Here is a 21,698-nt window from a genome sequence, read left to right as displayed (position 1 = left end):
TTCAGAGACTTGTCCCAAAGCCACTCCTGCATTATCTTGGCTGTGTGCTTAGGGTCGTTGTCCTGTTGGAAGGTGAACCTTCGCCCCAGTCTGAGGTCCTGAGCACTCTGGAGCAGGTTTTCTTCAAGGATCTCTCTGTACTTTGCTCCGCTCATCTTTGCCTCGATCCTGACTAGTCTCCCAGTCCCTGCCGCTCAAAAACATCACCACAGCATGATGCTGCCACCACCATGCTTCACCGTAGGGATGGTGCCAGGTTTCCTCCAGACATGACGCTTGGCATTCAGGCCAAAGAGTTCAATCTTGGTTTCATCAGACCAGAGAATCTTGTTTCTCATGGTCTGAGTCCTTTAGGCGACTTTTGGCAAACTCCAAGCGGGCTGTCATGTGCCTTTTACTGAGGAGTGCCTTCCGTCTGGCCACTCTACCATAAAGGCCTGATTGGTGGAGTGCTGTAGAGATGGTTGTCCTTCTGGAAGATTCTCCCATCTCCACAGAGAAATCTGGAGCTCTGTCAGAGTGACCATCGGGTTCTTGGTCACCTCCCTGACCAAGGCCCTTCTCCTCCGATTGCTCAATTTGGCCGGGCAGCCAGCTCTAGGAAGGTCTTGGTGGTTCCAAACTTCTTCCATTTAAGAATGATGGAGGCCACTGTGTTCTTGGGGACCTTCAATGCTGCAGACATTTTTGCTCTGACATGCACTGTCAACTGTGGGACCTTATATAGACAGGTGTGTGCCTTTCCAAATAAAGTCCAATCAATTGAATTTACCACAGGTGGACTCCAATCAAGATGTAGAAACATCTCAAGGATGATCAATGGAAACAGGATGCACCATAGCAAAGGGTCTTAATACTTATGTAAATAAGGTATTTCTGTTTTCTAAAACCTGTTTTCGCTTTGTCATTATGGGGTATTGTGTGTAGATTGAATACCATTTTTTACTCATCAATCAATTTTATGATAAGGCTGTAATGTAACAAAATGTGGAAAAAGTCAAGGGGTCTGAATACTTTCCCAATGCACTGTAAATACTTAGTGATTCATAATTTCATAATGTGCTGTTTGAACAGCATTATGAACCGTAGATGGCTGAATTCAAAGTACTTTGAGCCATCCACCAAATGTAGACCTGCCTATCTACAGTAAGTGCTTATCAAGCTGAGATGGGCAACATGCACTTGTGAAAATGTTCTGGTGCCTGTACTCTCTGACACAAGGTAATAACACAATGTTATAGTGCTGTGCATAGCAGGATAGGTTAGGTTTGTCTCTCTTATGTGATTAGTGAGGGAGACAAAGAGGCTTTCATGCTTCGAACTGGGATAAATGTGAGGACAATTCAGGCTAAACTAAAATCACCTAAACCAGGGGTGTGCACATCTCCTTCCCTTGAAGGCTGCAGAGTCTACTGGCTGTCATGCATACCTTGTAATCACCAACCAGTCTGGAGCTATGAAGAAAGATTAGTAGACCCTCCTCCTACTAACCACTGAGACATTATTTTCCAAAGACACTGCAGACTTCAAGGACAGGAGTTTGCCAAGTCCTGTGTCTAAACATGATCCTGTCAGAGTCAACCTCTGTCCATTGGAAGAGGTTAAGTGGGACATATTAGAGCAAAGGTGAGAGACAACACTCAAAGACAACATTCTCTCATCCCCCGTCTCAATCCTTACTTTAGACACTGTCAGTGTCTTTGCTGAATATCTATCACATTTTGTTTTGGATTATCTACCAAGGAAGTGTATAGTCAAGCACACCTCATAATTCATCAAATGTGGGCAGAAAAAACAGTAGAATGACAGAATAGGGCATACAAATTCTAATTCTCCAAAACATATGTTTATTGTAGTTACAAGACAACTTTAGGATCCAAACGAGTGTGCAGGCCCTATTCTATCCTTCTATATGCCCTCATCTCTAGACCCTGATTTCTGAACATCACTGAAGGTTACTCACTTGGTGCTTCCGTTTCCGTTTTTCTTCCTACGGAACATGTTGAGAATGCTCTTGCTCTGCTGAGCCGCCTTGCCGTCTCCCACATGCATCCTGACTACATCGGACGTGGTGAATGCGCTCCTCACGTTCCTCTCCGGCTTGGCGATGATGATGTACATCTTGGGCGAGAACATGCACCCCAGCGCCACGGTGACGCTCAGGCTCACGGAGAAGGATGTGGTGATGATCTTGTAGTTGGAGCCGAAGTAGATGGGCACGAAGGCCAACCAGATGATACAGGTGGTGTACATGGTGAAGGCGATGTACTTTGCCTCGTTGAAGTTGGCCGGAACGTTGCGCGTCTTGAAGGCGTAGTAGGTGCAGCTCATAATGAGCAGGCCATTGTAGCCCAGCGGCGCCACCATGCCCACCGTGCTGGTGTTGCAGATGAGGTAGACCTCGCGGATGCTGGGGTAGTACTTGATGGGCATGGGCGGCTCCAGGATGATCAGGGTTATCTCCAAGATGAGCTGCAGGCTGATGAGGAAGAAGGAGATGACTACTTGGGCCCAGGCCGACATGAAGTGGGGCTTCTTGGTGCAAATCTTCTTCTTGCTGCCGGCCAGGATGCGGGCGATGCGGTTGGTTTTGGTGACCAGGGCGGAGTAGCACATGGCAGCCGAGAGACCCACTAGGAGGCGCTGCAGGTAGCAGGAGGTCACGGTGGGATAGGCGATCAGGGTGAAGGGGCAGATGTATCCCAGTAAGACACCCACCAGGATGATGTAACACAGCTCACGGCTGGACGACTTGACCACGGGTGTGTCGCGGTACAGCATGAAGATTAAGGTGACCCAGAGGGTGACCAGGATGCCCACGCAGGACAAACACACTGCCACAATGGACTCCACATCTGACCAGTCAAGGTACTTCAGAGGCAGGGGCACACAACCTGCAGAGGACAGAGGAAAGGAGAGATGCTATTGTTGCCTATATAATAATTGAAGCATGTAAATTTTGGAAAAGTAATAGGAAGGACTGTAAATGGAGAAGAGGGGAACATGGGTATACTGAAGAGAGGGGGAGTAGATGAAGGCAGATGACTAGTGAACAGATTTAGAAATGGGGGAAGTCAAGAGGTATATAGGGAAGATCATAGCCCTTCAAAGATGGCCTTAAATTACTCAAGAACACACACACACAACACACACACACACACGCTCCAAATCTGTCAGATTTTCCTCTCATGCTTATGCTGCAGTGTAAAGTGTGTCTGTGTGTGTCTGTGTGTGTCTGTGTCTTGGTGTGTGGCTGTCCATCATGTTGCATTGGTGGTGATTTGTCATCCGACACACACTTAGACTCGCAAGGGCTTAATGAGAGAAAAGTGACATCCCCAGACTCCTCTTAAAACCCCTGAATTACACAGCACTCCTAACTAATAGCATTACAGTCAGCGCCACCACAGACAATGCCTGCCTACGTATATGCCATCACAACCAGTATCATTTAGTCCTCATAAACCAAATCACAAGTATGTATAAAATTACTAGTTAGCTAACTTAACGCAAAATCTCATCTGGATATAAGGTATGCTTCCCCAATCGAAAAGCAAGAGATTGAAGTTGTGCTTGGTTTATCCCATGTGCTTGTATGAATAATATCTTAACTGTACTAAAATTAGATCCTGAGAAATGTGTCCATGTGGAAGCTTCACTGCTGAGTGAAGTTATCTCTATCCCCTTGGCCACCAAGCTTAGTTTATCAAGGCATCAGGCTCACACACTGCCAATGGACAAGGGTGGCAAAGATGAAATGCACTTATCTTTATCCTCTCTCTCACAAAGCTTCAAATCCCTTATTCCTCTTCCCTACACAATCCTGTCAGAGCTCTAAGTAGACCTCTGAATAATTCAAACATGATGTATAAAAGACTCACTCTCTCCTCACTCCTCAAGCCACAACACCTTCCCTTCTAGGCACACTGGTGCAAAACTGGTTTCCCCAGTAACCAGGAATGACAGAGTTATGGGAACCAAAATGACAAGTGATTAAAAAAAGCCACCTTTCCACTTGGATCTGATTATGATATTCCCAGACATGCATAATGAATCATAGGAAAGAGGGGAATTTAATCTCTGACAACAAACTGTTGGAAATCTATCAGAGGCCTCTCAATGAGCTAATTATATTTTCCACCTGACAGGGAGAAGGAAGGAGAGCTCCCTTCAGCTCGGTTCGAATCACTGTCAAAACAACACCTGGGTGACTGGGTCATGACCAATGTTCCCGCTAAACTGCTGGACTGCGGCGCAGAATAAATGCCATGCTGCGCAGAGACGCAAGACTGAACTTCGTCCCATTAGTTTGCACTATATGGATCAACGTTTTTTTTCTGTTATCGAATCAACATTATATCAGTCCCAAAACAAAACAAATCTAACTTTGCAAGATTGAGTCTGTTATTATGTTGTAGGTAGAGCCAGAGCGCAACGGAGTATAATTATATTTGCGGGGGTAGCCCATGAGCGGTCACCCGCGTGTGAAAGCACGTTTCAGATCAGTTCAGATCGGAGTGGTGCGGCACGTGTTCACATTTGTTGATATTATTTGCTAGTTAGAGAGTTATTAGCCCAGTTATAGATAAGTATAGGTCAGCAATGGGGAGTTACTGCTTCCTACAAGAGCACAAAATGTGTAGGCTACATTTCAAGCTGTCTTTAAAAAGCCAGTCATGTAAAAAGCTTGTCTTAATTAAAGGGGCAGTGTTGTATTTAGAGACAGTCTTGAATATGCAAATAAGCCCATAGGCAGAGGGGTAGCCTACATTGTCTAATTCTCTGTATGGTAATAATAATGCATTTTATTTTGTAAAGTGGTTTCTTGTGCCATACAACACAATACAATGCAATTTACAGTCACCTATCTGGCCCATGGTGTTGCAGACCAAGTAAATAAAATCATGAATTAATGTCAAGCCCTTTATAATGTAAAAATTATTTTTAAAAGACTCATGCAATGTAGGCCTGCATTGAACACCACATATAGGCTACTGTAGGCTATATCATAGAAATCAAAAGCTATTTCCATGTGCATGTTATGGCATTTGCTCCATTGGTTTTGTTGGTAGGCCTACATTATGCTCAAATACCCACAATAGCCTACTGTCTAAAACTGTAAGGGTACAGCCTCAGTGTTCACTGTAAATGCTCGCCGGAAGTTGCAAAAATGTCTCACAATGTTCAAGTTTCTGCTTACGAGACCTACATTTTGCTCAGTGCCCCCAAAAATTTGAGGGAACACTGGTCATGGCAACAATGAGAAAACGGGAAGACAGTGGAGAGAGAGAGATGAGTTGAGAAGGAGAGAGGCAGGGAGGGAGGGAGGGGGAGGCACCGAGAGGGGGAAGGTTAGACAGAGAGACTGAAAGAAAGCAGATGAGAGAGGGAGGTGAGATGAAAGGAGAGAACAGTTGGGGAAGGCATAGTCAGTGTTTCCCCTAGGATTTTTTTCAGCAGCTGTGGCAAAGGTAGCGGTGGGGAGGGGACATTTTTTGTAGAACGACTGTAAGAAGGTCCGTTTTGGTGACTTTAAAAAAGAAAATTATACTCAAAAATGCAGAAAACCATCTGAAATATAACTGAACTGCACTGTAGGGAGTGTTGGTTGTGTGCTTGTGGCTATAATTTGAGCCACTGCTCACTCTATTTTGCTACAGATATATGTTGAAACGTCACTGATCTTAAAAGGGTTAGCGCGAGATTTTGGCAATTAAGCCTTTTTTCTATTTACCCAGAGTCAAATGAACTCATGGATACCATTTGTATGTCTCTGTGTGCAGTTTGAATGAAGTTGAAGGTAGTTTTGTGAGCCATTGCTAACTAGCGTTAGCACAATGCCTGGATGTCTATGGTACCAGCTAGCATGCTAGCTGTCCCATAGACATTCAGTCATTGCGCTAATGCTAGTTAGCAACTTCTTTCAAACTGCACGCAGAGACATAAAAATGGTATCCTTGAGTTCATTTGACTCTGGGTAAGTAGAACAAGGGATTAATTGCTCAAATCTGGCACTATCCCTTTAAAAGTGGATCTTGGCAGAAATATCATAGACATATTTTTTTATGTATCTATCATACTTTTTGGAGTGGCGGCAACGATTTAGCAGCGGCGGGGCACCGCTGCTAAATGAATATAGGGGAAAAAAATAGTATATGGCGGAGAGAGTCATGTCTTTTGGTGATAGAGTGACACAGATAGAATAAAGGGCTATATAAATCAGTACATTAGCAAGGAATGGGGAAGAATATACATATATTTGCAGTCCCTTCACAGGGAGAACAAAGCAGTGTGCAGGTTGCAGGGAGTTGGGGACTGGGATTTAGAAAAAAACTTGGGAGATAACTGTCAGTGTGTGATGGTGGATTGGGAGACTAGTGAGGTGAGTGTTGGAGGACATGAGGGCAGGGGGGCAGACATGCAGGTTAGAGAAGATGGTAGGGTTAAAAGGGGTACGAGCTGGGGGAGCTACAGCCAGGTAGAGGCAGTAGTCAGTCATCATGGCATATACAGTGTCTTGCAAAAGTATTCATCCCCCTTGGCGTTTCTCCTATTTTGTTGCATTACAACTTGTAATTTAAATGGATTTTTATTTTGATTTCATGTAATGGACATACACAAAATAGTCCAAACTGGTGAAGTGAAATGAAAGAAATAACTTGTTTAAAACATTTCTAAAAAATAAATAACGGAAAAGTGGTGCGTGCATATGTATTCACACCCTTTGCTATGAAGCCCCAAAATAAGATCTGGTGCAACAAATTACCTTCAGAAGTCACATAATTAGTTAAATAAAGTCCACCTGTGTGTAATCTAAGTGTCACATGATCTGTCACATGATCTCAGTATATATACACCTGTTCTGAAAGGCCCCAGAGTCTGCAACACCACTGAGCAAGGGGCACCACCAAGCAAGCGGCACCATGAAGACCAAGGAGCTCTCCAAACAGATCAGGGACAAAGTTGTGGAGAAGTACAGATCAGGGTTGGGTTATAAAAAAATATCAGAAACTTTGAACATCCCACGGAGCACCATTAAATCCATTATTAGAAAATGGAAAGAATATGGCATCACAACAAACCTGCCAAGAGAGGTTTTCCCACTAAAACTCACGGACCAGGCAAGGAGGGCATTAATCAGAGAGGCAACAAAGAGACCAAAGATAACCCTGAAGGAGCTGCAAAGCTCCACAGCGGAGATTGGAGTATCTCTCCATAGGACCACTTTAAGCCGTACACGCCACAGAGCTGGGCTTTACGGAAGAGTGGCCAGAAAAAAGCCATTGCTTAAAGAAAAAAATAAGCAAACATGTTTGGTGTTCGCCAAAAGGCATGTGGGAGACTCCCCAAACATATGGAAGAAGGTACTCTGGTCAGATGAGACTGAAATTAAGCTTTTTGGCCATCAAGGAAAATGCTATGTCTGGCGCAAACCCAACACCTCTCATCACCCCTAGAACACCATCCCCACAGTGAAGCATGGTGGTGGCAGCATCATGCTGTGGGGATGTTTTTAATCTGCAGGGACTGGGAAACTGGTCAGAATTGAAGGAATGATGGATGGCGCTAAATACAGGGAAATTCCTGAGGGAAACCTGTTTCAGTCTTCCAGAGATTTGAGACTGGGACGGAGGTTCACCTTCCAGCAGGACAATGACCCTAAGCATACTGCTAAAGCAACACTCGAGTGGTTTAAGGGGAAACATTTAAATGTCTTGGAATGGCCTAGTCAAAGCCCAGACCTCAATCCAATTGAGAATCTGTCGAATGATTTAAAGATTGCTGTACACCAGCAGAACCCATCCAACTTGAAGGAGCTGGAGCAGTTTTGCCTTGAAGAATGGGCAAAAATCCCAGTGGCTAGATGTGCCAAGCTTATAGAGACATACACCAAGAGACTTGCAGCTGTAATTGCTGCAAAAGGTGGCTCTACAAAGTATTGACTTTGAGGTGGTGAATAGTTATGCACGCTCAAGTTTCCTGTTTATTTGTCTTATTTGTTGTTTGTTTCACAAAAAAAAATATTTCTAATCTTCAAAGTGTTAGGCATGTTGTGTAAATCAAATGATACCAACCCCCAAAAAATCAATTTTAATTCCAGGTTGTAAGGCAACAAAATAGGAAAAATGCCAAGGGGGGTTGAATACTTTCGCAAGCCACTGTAGATAGATTGTTTCCTGTTAGTTAGTTACCTTCCAGCTCGTCATCGGGCCACCAGCCCAGGTCACAGGCCTGACAGGTGAACTCATCCCGGACGATCTCATTGTCCTTACAGGTGGTGCAGATCCAGCAGCAGCTCACCTCGCCCTTCCTGATAACCTGATCACACAGAGGTCAGGGGTCAACTCCAGAAGTCACAAGCTTACAGTCAAAACAATAACAATACCCAAACCACAACAAACCACAACCCCCACACCCACACAGTACCAACTCCAATCAGATATAAAGACAGGTATTAGCGTCTAATATGGCTTTGATGGTGCATTTTTAGGCCCTTTGCTCCACCCCGAGCTAAAACAAATAAGTCAATTCAGGTGCATATTATAAAAACCTATATGATGTAACAGTTTTCCCTTAGTCGCACACAAATGATATTCCAAAAGACAAGCTCAGTTGCATTTACATGATCCTGTTCCTAAAGTGGATGTTCTCAGAGATGTGATATGTAAAACAAGGTGATGCACAGCACAGGGCAGTAAACAAAGTGTTAGCAGGCCCAGGTAAAGCAGACAGGAGAGTGTGCATGCACCCTATGGGGGGCGTATAGCTAGGCTGAATAATACTGGCCCTGGTTGGAGAGACTCAAGGTGTTTCCTCAAGATCCTGAAGGCTCCACAACATTGTGTTAATACACAATTAAAATCATTCATTTTCAACCAGGGACAGAATCTGCACATCAATTCCTAGGCTAGGGATCAATTTACAGAGCTAACTTAGTTCAAATCAAATTAAACAAAAGCGTCAGAGCAGAAAAATAGTCAGAGCAGTTCTCTATGAAACTGGGCTCTGGGTATTCCTGACGGACTGGTTCAGGACCTTAACCAATCCAGCCTGGCCCAGCCTGGCTCAGCCTGGTTTGGCCAGGTTGTGTCTGTACCTTGATCTGTCCCCTGGAGCAGGGCTCGCTGCAGACGGAGCGGACCATGTCGCTGTTGTTCATCCACAGCTTCCAGTCATCGATGTTCAGGATGCCCTCGTGCCACGAGCCCACCTGCTGGTAGTCATAGCTACCGTCACCCACACTCTGCAGGTTCATGATGTCATACCTGAGAGGGGGAGAGGAGATAGGGTGAAGGGGTGAGAGACCGTTAAAGAGATTGGTGGGAGATGGATGGAGGGGGTGAAAGAGGGGGAGAGGCACAGAGCGAGATTATGGGAGAGAGAGTGAGAGAGCGAGAGAAAAACAGAGCAAGGGAGAGAAATGGAGATACAGAGAGAAATGGAGAAAGGAAAAGGAAAGAAGAAGCAGGTGATTTAATTATAACAAGTCCCTTGCTTAGAGCAGACCCCTTTGTCCAAAATCACTTTAACATCTTACATTCTATATAGTTAAACGTTTTTCAGGTAAAGCTACTTACCAGGGCACAGAACATCCGCTTTGGGCTTTGAACCCAGATCTATTGTGATTATGGTACCATGTCTGAGTACTAGCCCTGACATCTGGCTGAATAACAGGTGACTGGGGCTGTTTTTCACCTGTCTGTCAGGGACTGATTTGATTTGATTTTGATTTGATTTGTGACACTGAGAGGACTGACTGCAAATACTGTAAGTAGAAATGACTGCTGCAGCACATGGATACATTGAATCTGGTCCCCCCCCTCCCATCCATCCCCATCTCCCTCCTCACCTGCCAGGAGTGTCCCCGTTCTCGTCGAAGTACACATCCTCCCCTGACACCCCTCTGAAGGTGGTCTTGAGCAGGTACTCCAGCAGCTTGCTGCCGTCAATGGGGTCCATGGCCTCACACAGGCCTGGCTGGCCAGGGCACAGCTCACTGTGCATGTCATGGAGGCCGTGGGCCATGGCATAGATAGCATTGATGACGAATCCCATCTTACTGTCCTGGACGTAGTTCTCATGAAGACTCTCATTGCCTGGGGATTAGTGGGAAATTACCAGAATGTCAAAATGGGGGTTTGGGATTGGTTGATGTTGTTTTTCTAAGGACTGTGGCCATTTTGTTTGTTTGTGCTGGATTTACAGTGTCGTATCAATGTGTAAATGTAGGCAAACATAATATTGTACGGCAAAAGAATTGTACAACTTCCTTCTCACTCAACCCATAAACAACTGAGTTTGGAATTATAATTGAATCAAAAAAATACAACAAAACATCTCTCTCTTTTGCAGCACAATATAATTGGCACACACTATACAGTAGATCATAATAAGGTGTCCAGAGGCTTATTCATGTTTTCCCCAAAGGATACAGAACATGGAGAAATCTTGAGGGAGCAACAATAAAGTCTGTGGACACCATAGTGAGTAACGAGCATTTTTGGTCAGCCAGCTGAAAGCATTGTCAGGCACAGGGCAACCATAGCACTAATAGTGACATTTTTTAAAAGATATATTCATTCACCCTTCTATGAGGTGAGGTGCCACTCCATATTTGTTTTCTTCTTATAACTGCTTAAATCTCATCACTTTTCTCTCCATCTTTTCCCATTGTTTCTCAATACATTTAGAAAATGGCCGTCGTTTGCCTGTGGTGATCATGCAGATAGGCAGCAGAGGGGATAATCTATATAGAACACATCTCTCTCATACAGTGGTGTTCTAACGAAAGGGGTTGTGAACAGTGTGTTTCAGTGACTCATTCTTCCTTGTTCTCTCTCCACATTGCAGTACCTTTTAAAAAAACAACCCAAGAGTTTATGCATTAGAGTTTGACTGATTTGACCCTACCCCAGGCTTTCTCTGAACACAGCAGCCAATTTGGAGCTTTCTATTTATTTCACTGGTCTAGAGGTAGTACAGGCCAACATAATTCTCAGCGCTAGCACCAGTCAAACTCTACAAGTCTTGCCAAAGTGAAGTGCTTATACAGTACAGTGCAGGTGCAGGTAAAGTCATCATCTCTTTAATCTTGAAATTTACACTTACCACCTTGGAGATCTTTAGGAAGAGAAAATAACATAAGACATACAGCAAACTATAGCTACAGTACACTGCTCTGCAATTTTGTAATGTTTTGAATGCTTAGATCATGCTTGGTTTACTTAAGTCTTAAGAGAGTCGGGTATTACACAGTAGTACATGTGTAATACCTTCATGTTGAGGTGAATACACTCACAATAACATCAATACTTAAAATAGCTTTTCTAACAAAATGTTTGAACGCATACTTATCAAGCATAATTTCATGTGTTAAATGTAATCACTATGTCAATCATTGTGATTTGTTGTGAATAATATCCATAATAAATCTGTTAGTGATTTTGGTGGGGCAACAACTCAATTTACCTAGATCACCTTTTGTTCGTAAGCAGAGAACGTATTTGGAGAGGAAAAAAGGGAGACAATACATGATCATACAATTGCTAGCCTATGTTCAAAACATTAACATGAACTATTAATTTGTCCTCAGCCTAACTCATCATGCATTGACATTGCAATAGAAAATACTGTATGACCTTTATCTGACGATTCTATATATTTTTTCGTCCCATTGCTTTTGTTGATTAAAATATGCATTTCCTTCCTCCTCCCAACCTAACCCCTGCTCAGTCCTCATGACTCTGAGTAGCCTAATGTCGTTTCTTAGTGGTTCTCACCGGAGCAGACTTTCTTGTATTTCTTAATCTCCTGTGGATGTCCGGCCAGCCGGCACTGGAAGCGGTACTGCCAGAACTCTGGGAACCATGGGTTCCGTGTGTTGGTGTCCAAACGCAGCTTCAGGAAGTAGTCATCAAATGACTTCACTTCCTCTGACTGCAGCTTCATGGTGATCCCACCTTCTGCTTCCTGTTCGTACCCCTCCACCACCTCATCTCGATCTGCCCATCCATCACTGGGGAGAGAGAGAGAGAGAGAGAGAGAGAGAGAGAGAGAGAGAGAGAGAGAGAGAGAGAGAGAGAGAGAGAGAGAGAGAGAGAGAGAGAGAGAGAGAGCGAGAGCGAGAGAGAGAGAGAGAGAGAGAGAGAGAGAGAGAGAGAGCGAGAGCGAGAGAGAAAAAATACTGAGCACACAGATAATGAACTTTACATCCGGCAAAGCACTGTATTTGGATTGTGAGAGGGATCAAAGCTTATGTAAGACAATAAAAGGGACATCAGGCACTTTTTGGTAAACACCCCATTTCACTTAACTCCCAATTAAACTTTAATCAAACATGGTTAACTAATTAATTATGAAGAAAAGCTTTATATAGTATAATAAATGTTTCAAGCTATTTCATAGTTTAATCAGGGCCCTGGTGCACACACTGCACAGTCAGTTCAATATTTTGGAGAGGGAAGAGCAAGTTCATTCTGCATAAAAAAAACTTTAATTACAATGGAAAAACAATAAAATATAATTGTCTGTGTTACATTTCCCCATTAACTCATGAGCAGGAGTCAAAAATGTGGTTTCCATATGTTTGATACCATTCCATTTATTCCATTCCAACCACTACAATGAGCCTGTCCTCCTATAGCTCCTCCCACCAGCCTCCACTGGTGTGGATAATATCAAAGACAGGACAAAAATGGCTTCCATCTTAATTTTCAGCTCTACTTACAGTCCACCAATCGCCTTGTTTGTTTGTTTTCTTCCCCTCTGTGTCAGAATCCCCATTAAACTAAGCTCATTTAGACATGCATTTGAAGCCTGGAGAGCCTTAGAAGGATGGACAAAAAAGACTAGGGACAGAGATAAAGAAAATAAATGAGTAGATATACAGAGCTTCTCTAAGCTGTGCTCTTCTCTTCTCTGGATGCAGCAGCCTTGAATACCTGTACAGTTGACAGCTACCCTCCAATTAGACAGTAAGTGAGCCAGCAGCCAATTACCACACACAGAAGGGATATTCTGACAGACAAGAGCATATGTGAGTGTGTGTGTGAGGAGTGTGTGCAACCTGGTCTCAGAGCATTTCATATTATTATGTAAGTAAATCCGAGACACTCCATTTAGTATGATAAGTTACGTTTCGCCTGGAATGTATTAAGTTGTGGATTTCCATCACCCATTTCATATGATATGTTACGAATTTGCACATGTAAAAATATAAGAATTTGCAAACTGTACAATATGTTATGAATTTGTAAAACGTACAATATGTTACGAATTCTAGCTAGGTGGGTAGGGGGCTAACGTTAGCTAGCTGGAAAATGTCAGCTAGGCTAGGGGTTAGGGTTAAGTTTAGGAGTTAGGTTAAAGGGTTAAGGTTAGGGTTAGAGTTAGGGGAAGGGTTAGCTAGCATGCTAAGTAGTTGCAAAGTAGCTAAAAAAAGTAGTAAGTAGTTATAATTCTAAAGTTGTCCCTGATGAGATTCAAACTTGCAACCTTTGGGTTGCTACACTCTAAAAAGAAAAGGTTCCTGGAGTATCCTTTACAGGTTCTTCAAATTGAAACTGTGGGGGAACCCCTATAAGTTATTCTGGGGTTAATTTTTGAACTATCCCCCTCCCCTATTATTATTATTAATAATAATATTACGCATAACAATAACACAATATTTTAGTGGCAAAGCAGAATTTAAAAAAATCCAAATATGAGGTAAACTCCCAGCAGAGCCCCAAATCCAATGGGTATATCATCTGGCGTGTTGATGCTAATGTGTTGATGTTCTCCGTATCCATATCCAGAATGATTTTGCAGTGCATGGTGATTGAACAGGTTTCTTGTTATATTCATCAGAGGTGTAGGGAGGGTAGTCTGTGAATCCAAAAAATAGTAATTATACAGATGATTAACAAAACATGCACACGGCAGTATTCATACCTTGGTATTTGTGGTAAATGTGAATGAAAAAAAAACAGTTTTGATAATGGTTTTCATACACATACCTTGTCCATAATGTAGAGGCCAATGGGATATTCATTGAAGAGATAAGGGAAGAGGATGGTAAATCTGGTCTGCATAACATACCAATACCAATTGACATAACTTTATATGCCTCCTTGTCTGTATACCTGCAGACACAGACACATCAATGAGCAGTTCAGTCATCTGCACCCAATACAGCTAGCCTTCAACATATTCTTATAGCCTACATATTCTTACCTCTTTGTTGATTGTTATCCATTGAATTGTCCATTTTCTGTTTGAGTGTGATGGAAAGGAGTCAGGCGCAGGAGGGTAATCACCGAATACAGAGTTTATTGCTTCGTAGACACACAAATGCGGTCAAATAGCGATCAATGAAACAGGCACAGGGGAAACTATCATCCCTGGCAAAGACACTGTAATGGATATCCAACAATACATAGGCACAGGGGGAAATCTACCCTGGCAACAATATGTTACAGGTAGCTCCACCGAGCTACACTACTCTAACAAATAACAATCACCCACAAGGATAAGGGGGCAGAGGGAACACTTATATACAGACTAATTAGGGGAAAGGAACCAGGTGTGTGTGATTGACAAGACAAGACAATTGTGATGATGATTGGGGCGGCAGTGGTTAGTAAGCCGGTGACGACGAACGCCGAAGCCTGCCCGAACAAGGAGGGGAGGAGCAGGGTGAGCCGGATGGCAACGGTAGAAATCCTGCAACAGGGAGGGATCGAGGATATCCCTCACCGGGACCCAGCACCGTTCCTCCGGACCGTACCCTTCCCACTCCACGAGGTACTGAAGGCCCCCCATCCGAAGCCTCAAATCCAGGATGGAACGGACAGAGTACACCGGGGCCCCCTCGATGTCCAGAGGAGGTGGAGGAACCTCCCGCACCTCAGACTCCTGGAGCGGACCAACCACCACCGGCCTGAGAAGAGACACATGAAACGAGGGGTTAATACGGTAATCAGGGGGAAGTAATAACCTATACGTGACCTCGTTGATTCTCCTCAGGACTTTGAACGTCCCCACAAACCACGGGCTCAGCTGGTAGGCGGAGGGGCAGATTCCAGGTCGAGAGCCAGACCCGATCCCCCGGTACGAAGACCGGGGCCTCACTGCGGTGACGGTCAGCGTTGGCCTTCTGACGATGCACGGCGTGCTGGAGGTGAACGTGGGCAGCGTCCCACGTCTCCTCCGCGCGCCGAAACCAGTCATCCACCGCAGGAGCCTCGGTCTGGCTCTGGTGCCACGGTACCAGAACCAGTTGGTAACCTAAAACACATTGGAATGGTGTTAGGATAGTAGAGGAGTGGCAGAGAGAGCTCTGGGCATATTCTGCCCAAGGCAAGAACACTGACCACTCCCCTGGCCGGTCCTGGCAGTAGGACCGCAGGAACCTACCCACATCCTGATTTAACCGTTCCACCTGCCCATTTGACTTGGGGTGGAACCCAGAGGTCAGGCTGACCGAGACCCCCAGACATGCCATGAACGCCTTCCAAACCTTGGACGTGAACTGGGGACCTCGGTCGGACAATATATCCTCTTGCACCCCGTAGTGCCAGAAGACGTGAGTAAACAGGGCCTCCGCAGTCTGCAGGGCCGTGGGGAGACCGGGCAGAGGAAGGAGGCTGCAGGACTTGGAGAAGCTGTCCACAATGACCAGGATGGTGGTGTTACCTTGGGAGAGGGGAAGATCAGTCAAAAAATCAATACTAAGGTGAGACCATGGTCGTTGTGGAACTGGTAAAGGTTGGGCTGCGGTACGTGGTACGCAGCTGGGCTGCGGTACGTGCCTGCTCTTATCCATGATCGTCTGATCTTCTGGGCAAACACGTCACCCTCCTCTGGAGCAGGCACGTACCGCAGCCCAGCTGGACACTGCGGTGGAGATGGATCTGTGCGTAATGCCTTCTCTATATCCGCGTCCATCGCCCATACTACCGGCGCCACAATGCAGGAGGCCGGAAGTATGGGGGTGTTGTCCCTGGGCCTCTCCTCTGTGTCATACAGCCGGGACAGTGTGTCTGCCTTCACGTTCTTCATACCCGGAATGTATGACAGTGTAAAATCAAACCGGATGAAGAATAGGGCCCGAATGTACTCCAGGTTACGGTGGTCCATCCAGACGAGGAAAGGGTGTTTCGCCCCTTCGAGCCAATGTCTCCACATGGTCAAAGCTTGGACAACAGCCAACAGCTGCCGATCACCAACGTCGTAGTTCTACTCCTCCGGGCTGAGCTTCTTAGAGAAGAAGGCACAGGGGCGGAGTTTGGGTGGCATGCCCAAGCGTTGGGACAGGACAGTGCCTATCCCTACCTCGGACGCATCCACCTCCACTATGAACGGTAGTGATGGATCGGGGTGGGCCAGTACCGGAGCTGAGGTGAACAGACCCCACAGTCTCCTGAAGGCCAGGTCAGCCTCAGCAGACCAGCGGAGCCGGGACGGCCCACCCTTCAACAGGGATGTAATGATGCTGCAACCTTGCCAAAGCCCCGGATAAACCTCCGATAGTAGTTGGCTAAGCCAAGGAAGCGCTGCACCTCCTTAACTGTGGTTGGAGTCGGCCAATTACTCACGGCTGAAATGCGATCTCCTACCATCTCTAAACCTGAGGTGGTAATGCGGTATCCGAGGAAGGAGACGGACTGCTGGTAAAACATACACTTCTCTGCATTTTCCAACAGTCGGGCAAGCACTTTGCGAACCAGGGACACATGCTCGGCACGAGTAGCGAAATACACCAGGATGTCATCGATGTAGACCACCACACCGCGACCAAGCATGTCCCGAAACACCTCGTTCACAAAGGACTGGAAGACGGATGGAACATTCATCAAACCGTAGGGCATCACCAGGTATTCATAATGCCCCGTGGTTGTGCTGAATGCTGTATTCCACTCATCCCCCTCCCGAACACGTACCAGGTTGTATGCACTCCTGAGATCTAGCTTAGTGAAGAAGCGGGCACCATGCATTGACTCAATCACTGAAGGAATGAGGGGGAGAGGATAACTAAATCTAATCGTCTCCTTGTTCAGTGATCGATAATCAATGCATGGGCGCAGACCGCCGTCTTTCATCTTCACAAAGAAGAAACTCCAGGAGGCGGGTGAAGGGGAGGGACGTACATACCCCTGGTCCAGGGACTGGGACACGTATGTTTCCATAGCCTCCGTTTCAGCCTGCGACAGGGGATACACATGACTCCTGGGAGGTACAGCGTCTACCCGAAGGTTTATCGCGCAATCCCCCGCCTGATGATGTGGTAATTTAGTCGCATGCGTCTTTGAAAACGTGTGCGCCAAATCAAGGTATTCGGGGGGAATGCGCACGGTGGAGGTACCATCTGGACTTTCCACCGTGGTTGCACCAACGGAAAAACATCTAGACACCTACACTGACACTCTCGCGACCACCCCGTGAGAGCCCTCTGCGGCCATGAGAAGGTGGGGTTGTGGAGTGCTAGCCAACGGATACCTAATACCACAGGGAAAGCAGGAGACTCAATAATCTAAAAAATAACCTGCTCATAATGTGTCTCCTGGGTGATCATGGTGACTGGTATAGTGACTTCCGTAACAAACCCGGACCCTAATGGTCGACTATCGAGTGCTCTGATGGGGAGTTGAATGGATAGGGGAACCAATGAAATGCCTTGACGGCGTGCGAATGCCCTGTCCATAAAGTTCCCAGCTGCGCCTGAATCGACTAGCACCTTACACTGGGGAAGTACCATGTGATCGGGAAAGTGGATAGGTAGGGTACAGTGCGCAGCAGAGGGCTCTGAACAGGTGTGGGTGTTCGATACCTGGGGTGATGCGTGAGTGCCCTGCCTGCCGCCTCCAGGCCCAAAAGAACGTTGACTACTACGTGTGGTGTACTGTCCCTTCGTGCCACCAGAGTGGCACTGTCGCTGTCCTCCTCCGCTCTCTCGGCCGGCGGCTCCACCCAGCTCCATCGGCTCGGGATCCGAGTCGTCCGGGGTGGAAACGGGCAGACCCCTACCAGGACGTCCTCTGGCTGCCAGCAGGTTGTCCAAATGAATGGCCATGTCCACCAGTTTATTGAAGAACAACATGGTGTCCTGGCAGGCTAGCTCCCGTTGGACGTCCTCCCACAGATGGCACCGGAAATGGTTGATCAGGGCCCGCTCGTTCCACCCGGACCCCGCTGCCAGCGTCCGAAACTCCAACGCGAAGTCCTGCGCGGTCCTTGTCCCCTGCCTCAGGTGGACCAGCCGCTCGCCCGCCTCTCGACCCTCGGGCGGGTGATCGAAGACTGCCCGAAAGATGCGAGCGAACTCCCCGTAGTCCTCCAACGCGACTCTCACAAATAACAATCACCCACACGGACAAGGGGGCAGAGGGATCACTTATACACTGACTAATTAGGGGATAGGAACCAGGTGTGTGTGATTGACAAGACAAGACAATTGTGATGATGATTGGGGCGGCAGTGATTAGTAAGCCGGTGACGACGAACGCCGAAGCCTGCCGAACAAGGAGGGGAGGCAGCCTCGGCCGAAGTCGTGACAAGAAAGATTTGCACAAATATGAAAAGATAGATGGTATCATCATAAAACAATATCAATTTAGATCATACAAGGGACAAACCTTACTTTAAATTGAGATCTTTACATTTTTCAGTTAAGTTCCTACACCTGCTGTCCTTTGTTTCAGTTGGACAGTTAGATTCCTGCAAGAACCCCCACCAACTAAGGAGGTTCCTCAATGAACCCCACCTCCCATGGGGTTCTTGGAAGAACCTTTTGGGGGCAATTTTCAGTGCCAAGAACCTTAAGGCTCTTCGAACTTTGAGGATCTTAGAAGAACCGTTGTTGAACCCCTAATTTTTTGAGTGTAGACGTTCGCCTTAAGTAACAATCTGTCTTATGTACCCATACCAAACGTAACATATCATACTAAATGGGGCGTCTCGGGTTTACGTACAGAATTATACTAAATGCTCTTAGACCAGGTTGGTGTGTGTCATGTTTGGCCATTTTAAACGAGGTCTGAGAGAAACGTTGTAATCCAAGGGATATGAAGCATAAGGAGTGATATAGTGGGCTGCTTGAATATTTTGGAGTGGTTTTTAGCACTGATAAAGACACAGGGAAATGTTTCCCCGCTTTCTCGAGCTCATTTAAGGTGATGCCACTAGATAATCCACTGACACACTTCTGAATTCTGGGTGTTAGCCATACAGAATCATATCTTTCCCTGTCCTAATTGAGTTTAGGCCAGAGACAGATGCATCTGATTTGTCACTGTCACATTTTCCTCTGAGGCTTTGTGTGTGTGCGTGTGTGTGTGTGTGTGTGCATTTATGCTCAAATCCCAAACCACTATCACTCTTCCTCCCATCAGATATTCACAATCCCAACAACCAAAATTATTGTTCCATGTGCCCTCCCTCCCTCCCCATCACTAGTCTAGTCCATTCCCTGCCCCAAGGTAGCTAACTGCATTTGATGTGCTAAATTTGATACAGTGTTATATACAGACCTCCAATATTTGTCCCCAGACGTGGAGAACTGCAACAGCAGACTATGGCAGAGAGAGATTGAGATCGGTGTGTGTGTGTGTGTGTGTGTGTGGAGCATTTATTTAACGTCCCAATGAATAATTTATGAGTTGTTGCCAAGGTAGACATGCATTGCTGCTTTCACATCGGAGTTTGTGATAAAGAAATAATTACACTCTCTCCCTCTCTTCATGCCGTCGCTGGATCCTGCTGTACTGTATATACTTAGTTTAAATACCTCATCAAAACAGTCAAACCAGTGGAGGACAAATTTGATTGAATTCATACCTACCTAAGTTTCATGAGTTCATGTATCATGACTAATGTTAATAGCATTTTTATCAAATATTTATGAAAACACAGACCCACCACAGTTACACTAATACTATCAAACACATACCACTGCTATCCCATATGGAAAATAATCATGAAAATCTCATAAGAATCTTGTATGGCAGGAGAAGATGTTTTGTAAAAGAAAATCTAATAAGTATCTGGTAAGATTTCGTATGTTTTGCTTTATATGTTAGTGGTGTATTTGTGTTAACACAACCGAATACATGATTGTGGTACATAGATATGGTACGACATATTTGAGTCAAAATATATTAATTCTATGAGTCATCAATGAATATTGTAATAAAGTGTATGTTCTCTGTAAAGGTCTCTGTAAAAACACATACAAATACACCACTAACATATAAGGCAAAACATAAATAATCTTATCAGATACTTATTAGATTACTTATTAGCTTTTTGTAAAAAATTATCTTGCTCTGCCATACAATATTATAATTATATTTTCATGATTATTTTTGTATGAATCTGTTATGTGTATTTGCTGCCATATGTAGTACTTATAAGTTCCATATAAGAATATTGTTAGATTCGTCTATGTATTTTCCATATGGGATTACTATTACTCCCAGCACACCACAGCTAGGCTAGTTGAATTACTGGAGGCAGCATCGTTTCTAGCATATTCCCTCCCTGTTATTCCAGTAAATTGCTATCAAATTCAACTGTTTTCCTAGAGAAATATACTCAAGGCCAAATTAACACATGCATCAAGTGGTCAATTAGAGATATGTGTGTGTGTGTGTGTGTGTGTGTTTGTGTGAACATTGGCCAGATGATTGACTGATGCTTAGTGTTGTGAGACAATGTTGTGGAGGAGCTTCTGAGCCAACAGTTAGATAATTAATAGCTAAAACACAACAGAGCTTTCAGCTGAGTGGTCTGAGTGCCAGGAGAGAGAACAAACTAACAAATCCCCCTGACTATTTCAGATGATCTAGTTCCAGTTTGATAGCTAACGCATTTGTATATTTATGAAGCCATGAATTAACTGGCGGGGTAGAGCCTTAATCACATGCACCATCTCCTGAGAGAGAGAATGGATTTTAAAATAGTTTCCTAAAAAGTAGAAAAGGAAGAGATTAATTATGTGTTCCCTTGTTCCCTTGTTTTGGCTCATTTGACACAAGCAGACACTCTATAAGAATACCCAAACAAATGCAGGTGTCTAAAGACCAGTAGAATGCCAACTGACCCGATTATATTCAAACCACATTAACGTTTGTAATGTATAGAGCCAAGCCCTACCTCTACCCTATGCCTCTCTCCTCTCCTCACCCCTCAGTTCCCACTCACTCTCTCCTTTCTTTCTCTCAATCTTAACCCACCCCCTCTTTCCTTCCCTCCCTCTTCCCTCTTTCTCCTCTTGTCTTCTTTTCCCCTGTTTTTCTATTTTTCCCAATCTCCGCCATCTTCCCTTCTTCTTCACTCTCTCCCCCCTCTTCTCTTCTTCTTCACTCTCTCTTCCCTCTTCCCTTTCTCTTCCTGATCCAGTTCATTTTGCATGAGCGAAGTGGCAGTTTGTTAGCCAGATGACGGTAGGCAGGCCAGAACTCTCCCGAGGTAGCTCAACGACCCTGGCCAAGCTGGGATCCATTAAAACCAGATCCAGCAGCCTTTACTTATTCATCACGCCCCAGTTTGGAGATCTATCTCACAGATCTCTCTGCCTTGGACCAATGGCGAACACTGTTGGGAGAGCCAGATTTACCGCTAGCTGGCTACCTGCCGGCAGTTCTCCATATTTAAGATTATTACCCAGGAAAAGTGTTGTCACAAACCATAGTGACTGTTTTCATGTTTTCCTGCCTTGG

The 21,698-nt window shown here is 45.1% G+C and overlaps 1 protein-coding gene across 3 annotated transcripts in view; it reads right to left on the bottom strand.

Moving 5' to 3' along the window:
- The window catches only part of grm1a (glutamate receptor, metabotropic 1a), a 66,355-nt gene that overhangs the window by 1,567 nt on the left and 43,090 nt on the right, over window positions 1-21,698 (bottom strand). For all 3 annotated transcript variants that reach the window (XM_041865426.2, XM_041865424.2, XM_041865427.2), the window contains exons 4-8: window positions 11,781-12,016; window positions 9,851-10,097; window positions 9,098-9,266; window positions 8,193-8,319; window positions 1,964-2,894 (exon numbers count right to left, since the gene is read on the bottom strand). In XM_041865426.2, the coding sequence (XP_041721360.2) occupies window positions 1,964-2,894; window positions 8,193-8,319; window positions 9,098-9,266; window positions 9,851-10,097; window positions 11,781-12,016 (1,710 nt within the window). The remainder of the gene's footprint in view (window positions 1-1,963; window positions 2,895-8,192; window positions 8,320-9,097; window positions 9,267-9,850; window positions 10,098-11,780; window positions 12,017-21,698) is intronic.

Source organism: Coregonus clupeaformis, chromosome 36 (assembly GCF_020615455.1).
Source record: "Coregonus clupeaformis isolate EN_2021a chromosome 36, ASM2061545v1, whole genome shotgun sequence".
In the NCBI taxonomy this organism is placed as follows: Eukaryota; Metazoa; Chordata; class Actinopteri; order Salmoniformes; family Salmonidae; genus Coregonus; species Coregonus clupeaformis.
Note: the sequence above shows the minus strand (reverse complement) of the source record. Positions and strands in the feature narration are given on the sequence as shown.